Source organism: Sminthopsis crassicaudata, chromosome 4 (assembly GCF_048593235.1).
Source record: "Sminthopsis crassicaudata isolate SCR6 chromosome 4, ASM4859323v1, whole genome shotgun sequence".
In the NCBI taxonomy this organism is placed as follows: Eukaryota; Metazoa; Chordata; class Mammalia; order Dasyuromorphia; family Dasyuridae; genus Sminthopsis; species Sminthopsis crassicaudata.
In genome coordinates this window covers 363,537,878-363,552,835 of record NC_133620.1, presented here as the reverse complement: position 1 = coordinate 363,552,835, position 14,958 = coordinate 363,537,878, and the positions used below count along the sequence as shown (strand labels likewise).

The 14,958-nt window shown below is 36.7% G+C and overlaps 1 protein-coding gene across 2 annotated transcripts in view; it reads left to right on the top strand.

Moving 5' to 3' along the window:
• Positions 1–14,023, top strand: part of TRIM25 (tripartite motif containing 25) — a 35,845-nt gene extending 21,822 nt beyond the window's left edge. For both annotated transcript variants that reach the window (XM_074261852.1, XM_074261851.1), the window contains 4 exons: positions 5,928–5,948; positions 6,292–6,378; positions 6,481–6,579; positions 9,718–14,023. In XM_074261852.1, coding sequence (XP_074117953.1) covers positions 5,928–5,948; positions 6,292–6,378; positions 6,481–6,579; positions 9,718–10,247 — 737 coding nt within the window. In that variant the 3' untranslated portion in view covers positions 10,248–14,023. The remainder of the gene's footprint in view (positions 1–5,927; positions 5,949–6,291; positions 6,379–6,480; positions 6,580–9,717) is intronic.
• Positions 14,024–14,958: the final 935 nt, after the last annotated feature.

Here is a 14,958-nt window from a genome sequence, read left to right as displayed (position 1 = left end):
TTCCCACACTAAGCATTTGGTTGTTATATTGTTGTAGTTATTTTTGAGGTTCAGAAAGAGACCCCCAAATGTTAGGGTTGTAGAGTGGTGTCGTGAGGTATTTCAAAAGAATTTGCAGGCTTGAACCCATTTCCAAGTTAAGGCAAAGTTTATTATAATTGTAATGCCAATTGAAGAGAGCTAAGTTCCAAAGGATTTAGCAAAAAACCAGGGGCAAGAAGACAAATTTATAGGGAAAATTAAAGAGAGTTGAGCTTCATGTTACTTATTTGCTGGCTTACTTATTTTATGGCTTACAGGAAGGTTTGAGGGGTGGTCTATTCATTACTATCTCAGGAATTTGGTTATCACTGACCAGCAGATAATCTGACGGTCAGCAATGTTTGTAGGACTACCTTAAGGCCAGAAGACTTTAGAATCATTGACAGACTGATTGTTAGAACAATAGTACTCTAAGGTCAAGGGACCTTAGGATTACTTCTGTATTTACCAATATTTCAAGCAGTTTGAACCCCACATTCATTTGGGACAAAGGGACGAAGGTCCCATCTTCTGAAGCTGCTTCAGGCTGACAAGGGATGTAGGGCTGGCTCTGCCCAGTGGGTTCCAGATTGAGGAGAGGAGATAAGTGATTGAAGTGGTGGCAGCAGCATCCAACAAACCAGCAATCCAGCTGATTGTCAGAATCAGGTTGCAGGTGATATTCAGTTTGACCAATATTTGGAATTTAATGGTTTGGAATCTGGAAGAAACAGCTCTCACAAGCAGATGAAAAATGCAGAGATCAAAAATGAGTGAAAAAAAGAATAATTAAAAATTGAGTTAGTTTGGGAGTTACTAGGGACAGTAAGTAACCAGGAACTCTACCTAGAGGAAGACTTGGGGGGAAGTAGATGAAGCTATCATGAATGTCTCTCATCCAAACAGCTTTTCCTAGGATATATACTAAAGAACATCTTCTCCAAATCCCGGCTTTTGTTTTCTCAAAGGAGTATGGCATTATACAGAGTGAAAGGAGTGCTCAAGTGGCCTAAGATGCAAGCACCATAATGTTTAAAAGGCATTAAACCTTGTGTAGAGAGGTGCAGAGATGATCCTTTTCAGTCTTTCAAGGAAAGGCTTTTACTCAATTAGTAAATTGTCAACAAAAAACCAAAAGCAGTTAGAAGTCCTTGCAAGGAGGCATTTGTGTAAAATCTATCAGCCAGTCCCTCCTCTGGGTGGGCTTCAGGATGGGGATCTAACAGTCTTTTCAGGATTTACCTGGGCACAAACTGGGCAGGACTGACAGACCTGTTTAATGTTTCTCCTAGCTTGTGAATAGTCAAAATAGGTTTCACAAGGAATTGGGGAGCATTTTTTATTTTCAAGTGAGTAGTTTCATGGAGAAGTTTCCACTGGCTGATTCTGGGATTAGAAGTTGGCCTGAAGGTGTTTGAAAGAACCCAGAGGGAAAAAGTGTGTACCCCCTTTTCTTTAACAAAGGCTTGTTCCTGGGAGCTATCTGAGGGAGTGTAGGAGTTGTGGAGCTGGGGAATTAAAGGTGCCATGGTCAGGGGCAAACAGGCTGCAACATGGGCTGCTGAATCTGCAAGCTTGTTTCCCTTGGCCTGAAGTGAATCCCCCTTCTGTCATCCTTTACAAAACATAACAGAAACCTCTCTAGGTCCATGCACAACTTGCAATAGTTGTAGAATTTCCCCCGCAAACTTAATGGGGAAAATTTTCCCCCCAAAGTCCCTTTTCTTTCTCTGTGGTTCCATGAGTAGGCAAAATACGAAAGGCATATTTGGAGTCAGTATAGATGTTCACTCTAGTTCCTTTCCCCAATTCTAAAGCTCTGGTGAGGGCAAAAATGCTCTGAAGCTGGTGGGGAGTTAGAACCTCCTGTAGCTGGTCTAGGATGAGCTTAGAGGCTTCCTTAGTTAGAAGAGCTATGGTAGCTACCGTTCTAAAGCAGGAGGGTCACCCCACAGATACCTCATTTCTTTGAAAAGCCTACAAAATCCAGCCAGGCTCAGAAAAACACCCAGCTGTTTCTATGAGGAAGCTTCAGGGAGTGATAAGATTGTCTAGTTTCTCTCCACTGTGAGCAAACAGGAGGTGGGAGTTAATGCATGGCCCAAATATTTAACAGACTGATCAGCAATGTGGGCCTTTAGACAAAGAAACTATCACCCCAGGAAGCCAGAAAGTTAAGGGGTTTTATAACTGAAGCCAAAGAAGCCTCTTGGGTTGGGCTGCAGATCAAGATCTTATCCATATATTGGATATCCGGGGCATATCCAAATATGTAGGGACTATCACAGAAGCCCTGAACTACCTTCATATTATGGACATGACTGCTCATGTTAATTGGTAGAGATTACATTCCCCTGGATTTGCCCCTTCAAAGACAACAAGAAATTATCTTTATACAATGAAATGCAAAAGAAAGCATCTTTAAGATCTAAGGTAGAAAACCATTGTGTCTCCTGGGATACTTGTATTGGGCTCATGGCTTCTACTGACCATTTGCTCTGATTATAAAAATTTGGTATAAGAGGAAAAATCAGGGACATAATTAAAATAATGTCAAAACAGATCCTTCAGAATTCAGCATGAAAGCACATACATGACAGGCTAAAGCATAGCTTTGCTTGACAATCAATCATGTAGTAAAAATTCTGCCTCCTAGCTAGATTCAGGAATAATCAGGTAGAAAACAAAACAGAACTGGGAAATTGAGTTTGAGCTTGAGCTCAACAGCTTGAGCAGAGCTTAAGGTTGTCCTCCCATCTCTTGCCCAGTAAGACCTCCAGGAAGACATCCCTCTGAGTAACATGCCATTTTTCTGAAATAGTGGGTTAGTGACTTAATGATCATCAAGCAATCAAAACTCAAAAGAATATCAGTTACAATCCCAAAAGATTTTATTTCTAATAGCAAATTCTACTAAAGACAGCTTAGGGCTAGATACATTTTTTTTTTGTTTTTATTTACCAGATATATGCATGGGTAATTTTACAGCATTGACAATCCTCAAACCTTTTGTTCTAATTTTTCCCCTTTCCTCCCCCCACCCCCAGATGGCAGGTTGACCAATACATGTTAAACATGTTAAAGTATAAATTAAATACAATATATAGATACATTGGTGTTTTTTTTGGTTTTGTTTTTTTTTTTTTGTTTTGGGTTTTTTTTTTTTTTTTTGGTTTTTTTTGGTTTTTTACCAGGACTTACACACATAGGAGATTTTGTTTAACATGTTTTTCTTTTCTTTTTCTTGAGTTTAAACTCATCCTGGTGCAAAGGATCAACCATTAAACAAGCTTATGAATTCTTGGTAAATACATTCCTTATTTAGAAATTATACATCCTAAACAGAGTCATGTTTCAGAGCTGATGATTATTTACCCTGATGGCTTCAAGAAAACTGGCAAGCTTACAAATTAAGAGGAGTTGACAGAGATCCCAGGGAAGGGGCTAAGCTTGCTGATGCCCATCCCAACTAGTCTTAGTGTTTTCATGGGTGTGCTGTTTGATACTTCTGCCCACTCTGTGAAGAGGAAAAAAAAGGTGTTGCACACCCTCCTACTTAAAGATGAACTGATAAGGCTTTCACCTCAATCCTCTTGTTCCACACATAGTAATTATCAATTTTAGGTTTAACATGATGACAACAACTCCAGATAACTTAATTAATAACTTCAAAATTTTCCTAATAGCCAAATACTCTTAAGCTGTAATTTCCTTTTAATTTTCTAGCAAAGGTGAAAATATTTAATTCCCTAAATTACATTTATAAATATTATAAAATTGGTTTAGCAAGACTAAATAAACTTTCCACTTCTTTTAGTTGTTCAGTTTATTCTGTCCCCAAGCTGTTGCAGCTTTGGAAGTTCTTAAGGAAGATTTCTGTTCCCTTAAATAAGTTTCCCTTTTGTTTTAGGGAGAAAACAAGACAATTCTTAAAATTGAGATAGTACAGATTTTAAAATTGACTTAACTTCTGTTCATTAGATTCCCTAAATTGAAATTAAGAGATTGACTGGCTTTCTCAGGTTCCAGGGCTCAGGGAATGCTGACCATGGAGCCTGATCCCCATTCCATAACTATCCCCCCAAGCTATATAGGGGAGGCATTTGGGGAAGGTTGTCTGGGGGTCCCATGTCTACAAGTGAAGCAGAAGTTGAGTTTCCCTACAGTTCTTTAGCATTCTCTTTTCTTAATCTGATTTGAGATGAGAGGAGTTTGCAAACATAGGGACTTGGGCTATATTGATTTTGTTAGTAATCCCCACAACCAAGATACATTCAGTACTCCTAGGAGTAGAGCATACTGAGTAATCAGGTTGTGGAATGGGTCCCTTAATACCTTCTGGATTGCTTTCCCAATGGAGCAGAAGGGGATTCCAGACAAGATAGGCATCAAGAAAGGGTTAGCAAAAAGTTGCTATTTGCCTAATTTTTATTTTTATTTCTCACTTCTTTCTTTCAGAATGGAGTAAATTGCTGGAAATATCCTCAATATTTTAGGAATTTTTTCTTGCAATCTCAAAATTACTAATTGCCAAACTCCTTAATCATTGCTCTCAAAACCTTGAGAATTTGCTAAGATGTTATTTTAGCAGTTCTATAATTTTAATTAGCTACCTTTATTATAAGCTTGGCCAGACCTGGGGTCCACTGGAATGTTATGTTTTTTCCCAAATCTTTCCAGGATTCTAATGTCAGCATATAATTTTTTTTTTCTGGCTGCATTTTAAATCTTTCCAGATAACAAAATCAAAGTCACAGAACAACCATGACATAGACATACTGCACTGAGACACAGATACAGACAAAAAATTATGTGGAAGAGGACTGCCCTATATTTGCCAGAAGCCATAAAATTTCTTTGCCAAAAGCTATTCTGTAGCTCCTCATCTCCTCTGGTGTCCCAGAGAAGGTGGAAAGGTAGCAAAAGGCAAAAAGTTCCCCAGGAACTTTGCTGAAAATTGCAAGAATTTCCAAGTCTGGGTATCCCAGTCAAAGAAAATCTAGAAGTGGAGCTTAAGATAACTCAGACAAGTTTTTCCCCAGTCTTTAGGGTGTCCCAGCTATAGGTTTGAAGGAGAAAACAAACGGGGAACTTACCTTAACAAGGAGGGGATAAAGCCAGCGGAGGCCAGCCTTTCCCCATACAAGTCACCAAAAGTTGAAGTCACAGCCTGGTGTTGCAAGGTATCCCAAAAGAATTTGCAGGCTTGAACTCATCTCTAAGTCAAGAGACAAGTTTATTATGATTGTAACATCAGTTGAAATAGGTTTAGTTCCAAAAAGATTTAGCAAAGAACCAGGAGCAACAAGACAAATTTATAGGAAAAGTTAGAGAGACCTGAGCTTCATGTTACTTATTTGCTAATTTTATGGCTTACAGGTAGGTTGAGGGGTGGTCTGTTCACTATTGTCTCAGGAACTTGGTTATTACTGATCCACAGATTATCTATCTGATAGTAAGCAACATTTGGAGAACTATCCTAAGGCCAGAAGACTTTGAATTACTTATAGACATTGTTAGAACAATAGTACTCTTAAGGTCAAGGAAGTTCAGGATTACTGCTATATTTCCCTTAGAAGCTGTACCCCCTTCAGTTCTTGTGTATATTCTTTTCTTGGTTCTGCTTGCTTTACTTTGCATCGGTTCATGTAATTCTTTCCATAGTTCTCTATATTGGTCATATTCATCATTTCTTACAGCACAGAATATTCCACTTTATTCAGGCATTACAATTTATTTAGTCTTTCCCCAGGTGATAGGCATCTATTTATTTTCCAATTCTTTGCTGTCAAAAAAGGGAATGGATATAGGGCCTTTGTTTTTGTCAGCATCTTTGTCATCTTTTGAATACCTCTGTATTTTGTTCTAAAATATATTAATGCAATAAATTGTATTTTTTTTTCCAGAACAGAAACCTAAAAAACCTGGTAAGTATAAGCAACTTCTGTACTTTTTCCTCCTTCTTTCCCTTGCAGATACAAATTTAAGTGCTGCAAACTTGTTTCTTGACCCCAAAACCTAGGTCCTTAGTTGGTAACTATAATATGGCCACTCCCTCTGCTCCCACCCACTTCCCCTGCTAGTATCTTCCTAGGTGTTCTGAAAGAAATGAGCCACATAGTTGGGACCAAATGGGCTTTGCCTTGGGCTTTATATATGTATTTAAATTATTTAAGCCCAAATTATTTTTTGAAAGGAAATAAGGAGAGGGTTGACCAAGTCTTGCCTTGTCTTTTCTACAATCACCAATTTCATTTTCTCCTCATTCAGCCCCTGCTACTGCTTCGACCCCCAGTCAGAATTCCAGCATGGGATCTTTGACAGACTTAACGAAATTAAAAACTGCCCTCCAAGATAGTGAGTACTTTTGAGGATTGGGGAGATGTGTGCTTTTGGCTTTTGCCTTTTGAATGTTTTATGCTGTTTATTTTGAAACAATGACAGACCTCTCCTCTTCAGCTACAGAAAAAGTCAATGCCTTACCAAATAATTCACGAAATCAGAAGACACAAGTACTAGAGGCATTCTTGGCAAAATCCAGAACAGAGCTTCTGCAATGTAAGTGCCATTATCACTGGAGGAAATACCTGGCATTGTGTAGCTGTCAAGGCTCTTAGAGATCATCTCAACTATTCCTTTATGTCCCTTACCCTCTATTCCTATTTTACAGATGGGAAAAATGAGGCTCAGGGAGGGATCATATGATAATAGATTTAGAGTTAGAAGAGACATTAGAGGTCATCAAGTCCAAGCCCCTTATTTTACAACATTGTAGAGAAAAGTTTCCCAGAGAAAGAAAGGACTTGCTCAAGATTACAAAGCTAGCAAGTGATGGAACTTAGGAATTGATCCAGAGTCATCCTCAAGTTACAAATGCAGGACTTTTTCCACTGTACTATGTTGCCTGTCACTCGTGCTGGATATCTTCCCAGAAAAGTTACTGGACTTTTATTATACTATTAGAATTTGATCTTATTAGTATCATCAACGAAGAAATGTTTATTTATTAAGATCGCTAGAAGAAAAGTGTTACCAATAATGGTTCTACTATGTGCCATCCCTAAATATAAAATTATATCCTCTAAATGACATTTTTAGGAAAGAAGATCATGTAAAAAGAAGCTACATAAATTTGTTAGGAACTCAAGCCAGCTTGCTTTCTACCTAAAACCAAAATTCCTTAATCCATTCTAAGATCATTCCCCCCAAATCTCCCCTGACTTTGCTTTTACAAATCTCCCAACTCTTGTTTTTCTAAATCTCCCCTGACTTTCTTTCTCTAAATCTCTCCCTACTCCTCCCTGACCTTATCCTTCAAGCAAAGCATCTCCCCAACTGTCAAAATGACTCTCCCAGTCTCTCCCCTCTCCTTCTGTTTATAAAAATCACCTCTTCCCAAAGCATGACACAAAATCATAATTGTATTTTGTCCGAGACCTTTACTCATTAATAAAGGTACCTTTTGGCAGGGAAAACACCTCATTGTGATTCCTCACAGTCTGTACCCCACCTTTGCTCTCCCAAATCTCATCACGTGACATCAAAATTATGCTATTTTTAAAAAATCAATAGGCTTTTTTGTTTATTATATTTTGCTATATTTTAATTATTACTTCTTTCCTTGTAGGAATGATATAGTAAAGAGAACACTTAGTTTTGGGTGTGACCTTGGACAAGTCACTTTGACTGCCCAGGACCTCAGTTTCCTCATCTGTAAAAAAGGGAGAAGATGACCTCCAAAGTACCTTCAACTCAATGATCTTTATAGCTTTCATTGTTGTTTCCTTAGATTGAGAGCCATAAGGGACCCTTCAAGGTCAACTAGTCTAACCCCCTCCATTTTGTAGATGAGGATTGCCAGAGATGGGCAATGACTTTAACATCATGAAAGTACCAAGTGGTTGAGTCAAGATTTGAACTCAATTCCAAAGTCAGTGTTCTTTCTCTTTTACTAAACTTATTTTTACTTAATTTGTTACCTTAGTATAATTTTAGATCCCAATGAGTTGTACAAGATAGGTGTAGGAACAGATTCCAGACATTATTTAGACTAATAAAATAGTATCACTATTTTATAAATGAGGCAATGAAGGCCCAAGATAGACTAAGTAGCCTACCCTGGATCAGTAGTCAGCCAACAAACATCTGTTCATCCATTCATTAGTTTATTTGTTTGTTTATTTATGTTTTCAATAAGTATTTATCAAGTGAATTTTTATGTTAGTGGCACTGTGCTAAGTAAGTACTAGGAGGCCCCCCTCCAAAAAAAAAAAAAAACAGCAAAAGACAGTATCTGTCTTCAAAGAGATCACAATCATCATATTTAGGATTTGAATCTAAAATTAATAACAATAACAACATATATAGTACTTTAAGATATATAGATGTTTCATTTAAATTATCTCATTTGATTCTCATAACTCTGATGTAGGTACTATGATTATTTACACATACACACTCTCATAATTATGTCATAATATATGTAAAACACTTTCTAGATTTGAACGTCTATTTACTCTTACTATCTCTAGTTTACAGATGAGGGTACTAAAGTTAGGAATTTAAATGAATTTCCCAGGATCTCACAACTCTTTGATGTCTTAGGATTTGAATTCAGGTACTCCCTGACACCAATTCAGGTATTCTGTTCATTCCACTACCTAGATTCATCACATGGTACCAGGTTCCTGCTCTTTAGGAGCTAACCATCTAAAATGTACTTGGTGTTTTATAATGGAAAGAACAAGAATAGTCTTGGTCACCTGAACTTCAATCTTGGTTCTGTTGCTTTTCAACTGTGTAATCTTGGAAAGTAACTTCCCCTCTCTGAGCCTCAGTTTTCCTATTCAATAATTAATAACAATAATAATAAATATATTATATATATTTGTATATGTATATATTTTTGTGTATATATGTATAACTATATAGCTAACATATATAACTATATATTTGCATATACATATAGCTAATATATATATATATATATATAGTGATATATATATGTATATGTATATCTATCTATCTATCTATCTAAAACTTATGATGTGCTGAGCTGTGCTGAACATTTTACAATCATTATTTCATTTGAACTTCACAACCGTGGCAGTAGGTTCTATTATTATTCCTATTTTACAGTTGAAGAAACTGAAGTGAACAGAGGTAATTGACTTGGCCAGAACTATACAGTTAGGAAGTATCTGAGCCACATTTGAATTTAAATTCCAAATCTTGCTGTTTTCTGGCTTACCATTCCATGATAAAATGAGTGGATTGACCTAAATGATCTTTCAACTCCCATATAAAGCATAGAGAAATAATATAAAAACAAAAAACTTCCCTTTAATTTTAAGTCAAGTTGCTAGGTAATTATATTGAGGACAAAGAAAGGTATATATTGGGCAGGATTTGGGTATATATATATATATAAAGGTATATATATGGAGATGGGAAAGAAAAATTTTTTGAACTCAATCTTAAAAAGCTTATTAAAGAGAAGAGATTTCAAGAGTTATTTGAATGATTCAGGGATAGATAAGAACTAGAAAATACAGTTAATATTTTATTTTTATTTTATATATATAATAAATTTTAAATAAAAAATAAGATAATACTTCATCATTTCAAGAAAACTTCTGTCTATTCCTTTTAGTTTGTTCTTTGCACTCTTATATCCAAGGATTTTTGTCTCTGTAGATGCTACTCGAGTGATTTTGGACTACAAAACTGTCCACTCTAAAGTGGCTTTGTCAGAGAACTACACTGTAGCATCTGTGGCTTCAGTCCCCCAGAACTACCCATACTGCCCCCAGAGATTCACCTACTGCTCCCAGGTCCTTGGGCTGCACAGTTACAAATCAGGAGTCCACTACTGGGAGGTGGAACTGCAGAAGAACACCTTTTGTGGCATCGGCATCTGCTATGGGAGCATGGATCGCCATGGTCCTGCCAGCCGACTGGGCCGCAACAGCTCCTCCTGGTGCGTGGAATGGTTCAACAACAAGATCTCCACCTGGCACAATGATGTGGAGAAAAACCTGCCTCTCACTAAGGCCACCAGGATTGGTGTGCTCCTGAATTACGATGACGGCTTTGTCATTTTCTTCGCCATCACGGACAAAGTTCACCAGATCTATAAGTACAGGGCAGAGTTTTCAGAAGCATTGTTCCCTGTCTTTTGGTTATTCTCCAGTGGCACTACTCTATCCATCTGCCCACTGAAATAGGAAGTCATTTAATCAAAGGATGGGACCCAGGGTTCATCCCCCCCCACCCCATCCAACTTAGGCTACATCCTGTGCTGAGTTCAAAAAAATCAATTATCATTTTTGAGCTAAGGCTGTCTGATTATGGGAGAAGCAACCTGCTTCCTTTTCATGATGGCTTTCTTTGGATAATTTTACAGATAATTCTGTGTGAGACTGGGAAAAAATTTTGGGAAGGGGGATGAGCATTTGGGTTGATAATGGGGGTTCAGTTAAGCTGAATTTTAAGGCCTAAAATCATATCATCTTTAGATAAAATGGCTTCTTAAAGTTGTGTTAGCAATACCAAGCCATTGGTCAGTTTATGGAAGCTTAGATTGTTGGTACTTTTTTCTAATCCCCAGTAAATATAATCAGTCCTACAGGTTGCCAGATATAGGCTATATATTTTGAAGAAATTCTTCAATAATTCTTTATCAAAGGTCCAAAATTTTAAAAGAAGAGGTCTTTCTTTTTTCCTTTTTTCTCACCCTCTGTAGAGGAAAGATATTTTTTAAAACTTTTGCTTTCCATGGATGTATCAGGGTCTTAGATATGACTCTGGAAGAGATTATAAAGCTCAATTTGCCTAGCCCCTTCATTTTATGAATAAGGAAACTGGGACTCTGTAAATTTATGACTTGCTCAGTCACACAGGTCAGGAAATGAGTAAGGATTGGTACCTCTATTCTCTTACTCTATATGCAGTACATTTTTGCTATATCAGGTAGAAATAGAACCTTTATTACTATATCTGCCTTCTTAAGATGAGAACAAGTATCATTTTCCTTTCTGACTATAGAGTATCCCTTATTCAATTCAAGGCTCTAGAGTTAGGTCCAAAATGAGCTAATGGGCTGTGGACAGAATGGTTTTTGGCTTTGGACAAACCAGTCCCCAGCTTCTGAGTTCTTAGTTAATATTGGGGAAACTTTGATTACCACTCTTTTGTCTCAGGCTCACAGCTGCTGCAGCTAACCTGAGACCTTTTCTGCCATGGTACTTATTCATAGGAGGAGAAATAGCACTGATGTTAATCCCAGTCTTTTGGAAGTACATTAATCTTCCCTCCTCTCCTTTAACCTGAGTTTAACATGATAACCATGATTTTGCCGGAGTATTTTTCATCTCTTTCATTTGTAAATAACTCATTTTTGTCTATATTTTCTCAATAGATTAATGAGTTATTGGCAATATGTAGACATAATTAGTCATGGAAAAAACCAGGTATGTACAATATCTGAATCTTCCATGTGATTGTGTCTCTAAGAAACTGCATTCTGGTGATGTTGGAGTGTTAAACAAGAATGTGTACTTGAACTAGACTCCCTTCTCCTGAAGAAAATAAGTAGTCATTCATTCACATTGAGACCACAGGGAACATAAATTAGACCCTGAAGGCACTGTAGATGCTGTGAATTCTGGCCTCCAAATTTTACAGATGAGGAAACTGAGACTTATTGAATTTAAGTATCTTGCATAGAATCACACAGCTACTTAATGTCTGAGGCAAGATTTGAACTCATATTTTTCCTGAATTTCAAGTCTTATGCTTTAGTCATTATACCACATCAGTCTCCAGTTTTTGTTTTTTCATTCCTTCCATTTTGAACTTATTGTCTACATTATCTAGTATAATATTACCAGATAATTTGGTCACAGAATGTTTTGGGATTTGAAATTCTTGCTTAGAGGTAATTAGGGGTTTGGGGGATCCCAAAAGAAAAATTATAAACAAAAATAAAGGAAATTATCAATTTTCATATTGGAAGATTATTGTCTATGATAGGTATTTCTGATATGTTTTCACATATGATGTATCTTTTTTTAGAAGGGAAAATGCTATTATCAGTGAAAGCATTTCACAGAAATCTCTATCTATGTACTGTGTAATAGTCTAATAGCTTGCACAGAACTTGTCACAAATATAAAGGTGTGGGATCTTTTTCCCAATGACCTAAAATAATGACAAAGGTTTTGTGGAATAGACTTCAGGACACCAAGGGAAACTTTATTCATCTTGGTCACTAGAATGAAAGCTCCAGAGTCACTCTCTCAACTTTTAAAGACCTTCGTAGGTCCTCTGAGACAGAAGGCTTGCTGTGAGACTTCAAAATTCCTGATTCCTAAGGAAAGATTCTCTCTTACCCCCAATATAGAGGTAAAGAATTGTGTCTTTCTTGGCAAGACTCGCCATTACTTCTCTACAAAGTTGCTCTGTTTGTGAAAGATTTATAAAGCAGAGTTACTCTGTTTACAAGAGATTATTGGATACAAATGGTTGAAACTTCTCTACATATATAGATTATCTTGAGAAGTATTCTGGGAAATACAAAGGTTTACTTAATTACTATTCTCCAAGAGCTTTACTTAGGGGAAAAGCCTCTAGATCTCTTTCCCTACTTTCTCTCCACTTTATAGTGATAAGTAACAAATATGTGTAGAATAGGGGGGAAAATGCTTCCGTGAAGACTAGGCTTGGGGATACCCACCACCTTAGGAAAGAAGATAATGCAGGTTTCTCCCTACTATTTGCTGTTTCAATAAATGGCAATTGAAGCTCCAGGAAACACGTTTTTGGTTTCTTTTTTATATATTTCACTAAGCACACGCTAATGTTTAGGATTTAAATGTTAGGAACCTTTTCAACTGGAGGCTTTGAGCTATTGTGATTGTATTCCTAGCTTTTCCTTGAACATAAATGTCACAGAGCCAGGGGTCAAGACTGTGGGGACCTGAGGGACCATCATTTTGTTCCTGTCCTTAAAAAACAAGCTAATTGTTATAACAAGGTGTGGCTGATTAAGGAAGAAAGAGCTGTCTCAAGGTCAGACAGTTACACTCCTCTATATTACCACCCCAAGATTATTAATGTTACAAGTTAGGGGCAAAATGTTGTATATATTGCTATAGAGCCACTCTCTTAGTTTTGCTTAGATGGTTTTCCTAAAAAGGAAATAACCATCCATTATTTAGCATGAAGTAGCAAAAATTGCAAGCTATTACAGTGTAAGCTTAGAGCTAGAAGATCCTTAGAAGTCAGTTTATCTAATCTCCTTTTAGAGATGAAAAAATCAAGTTCAGGCAAGTGAAGCAGTTTGTCCAAGGTAACATGGATAGCAATTATCAGAGGTGGAATTTGAACCCAAACTCTGACACTTTATCCCATGCTGCCCTTAGCATGGGTTTTGCTGTTGAATTCTCAATGCTTAGCACATAGTGAATGCTTAATAGATACTTGTGAAATTGAATCCATTTTTTCATCATTGATTATCTTGAGATGGATTTCTAGCCCATAATGAATCCTTAATGTGTAAGGTTTCCTCTATTGATCTCTATTAATTATTGTAGAAACTGATTTTTCATGTCCTATGGGAATTGCCCATCCTGTGATTATCTAACATAACCATGGTTAAATTCTAACCCATAATTAATCCTTAATCTGTAGGTTTTCCTCTATTCATCTCTGTTGGTCATTGTAGAAAATTATTTTTCATGTGCTATGGGAATTGTCCATTTTGTGATTATTTGACATAAACACAGTTAAATTCTAGCCCCCAATGAATCGTCAATCTGCAAGTTTTCCTCTATTGATCCCTGTTGATCATTATAGAAACTGATTTTTCATGTCCTAATGAGAATTTCCTGTCCTATGATTATCTGGCATAACCACGATTAAATTGTTGCTTCCTTTGAATGAGTCCAATAAAATTTCATCAAAATAGAATTCAATAAAGTTGTATCACATCAGAAATGGACTATGGGTGAGTTTTTATTCCCTTGTATCTATGTGTTGGGGACATGGGGATTCAAAGACATTATGGACAAATAACATGGACTGGTAGAGAAAAAGATACCTTCCAGAGTTATTCTAAATTTTCTTTTCTTGTAATATGTGAAACAATTTAAGTCTTTTAGAAATAGTGGGGAAAGAGAGATATAGTAATAGATATTTGTAATTCCTGCTACCAGGAACTCTGAAACTGGTGGGTCTTTTGATCTTGGTAGTTCTGAACTGTAATAGGATTAGAGATGATTGATGATCCACAGATCAGAAATGGTGCAGGAAGAAGGGAGAGACAAAGGAGAGGAGGAGGAGGAGGAAAAGGAAAGATTGCGGAAGGATAGCAATGGAGAAAAGTTACTAAATTATTCATAATCCACATACACAGTAGGAGACCAAGAACAAAAAGGTCCCTTTTGTTGTACATTGTGATTTATTTCAGGATTCCAAGTTGCTTTTAAAATCATTTTTAGGGAGTCCAGTGATTCCCAAAGATCATTAATTTATTTTTCTTAATATGTTTTCCAGGTCAATTATTTTTAATATGAGACCTTTTATATTTTTCTTAATTTTTTTCACTCTTTGATTTTATTTGAATATATCTTGCTATCTCATGGAGTTCTTGATTTCTATTAAAAATTAATTTTCATTAATAATGTTTGTTTAGGGGGCAGCCAGGTGGCGCAGTGGATAGAGCACCAGCCCTGAATTCAGGAGGACCGGAGTTCAAATCTGGTCTCAGACACTTAACACTTCCTAGCTGTGTGACCCTGGGCAAGTCACTTAACCCCAGCCTCAGGAAAAAAGAAATACTGTCTATTTAATTATATCATCCAAAAATTCCCTAATATTTTTAATGTGAAACCTTTTATATTTTCTTTAATTTTTTTCAGTCTTTTGATTTTGTTT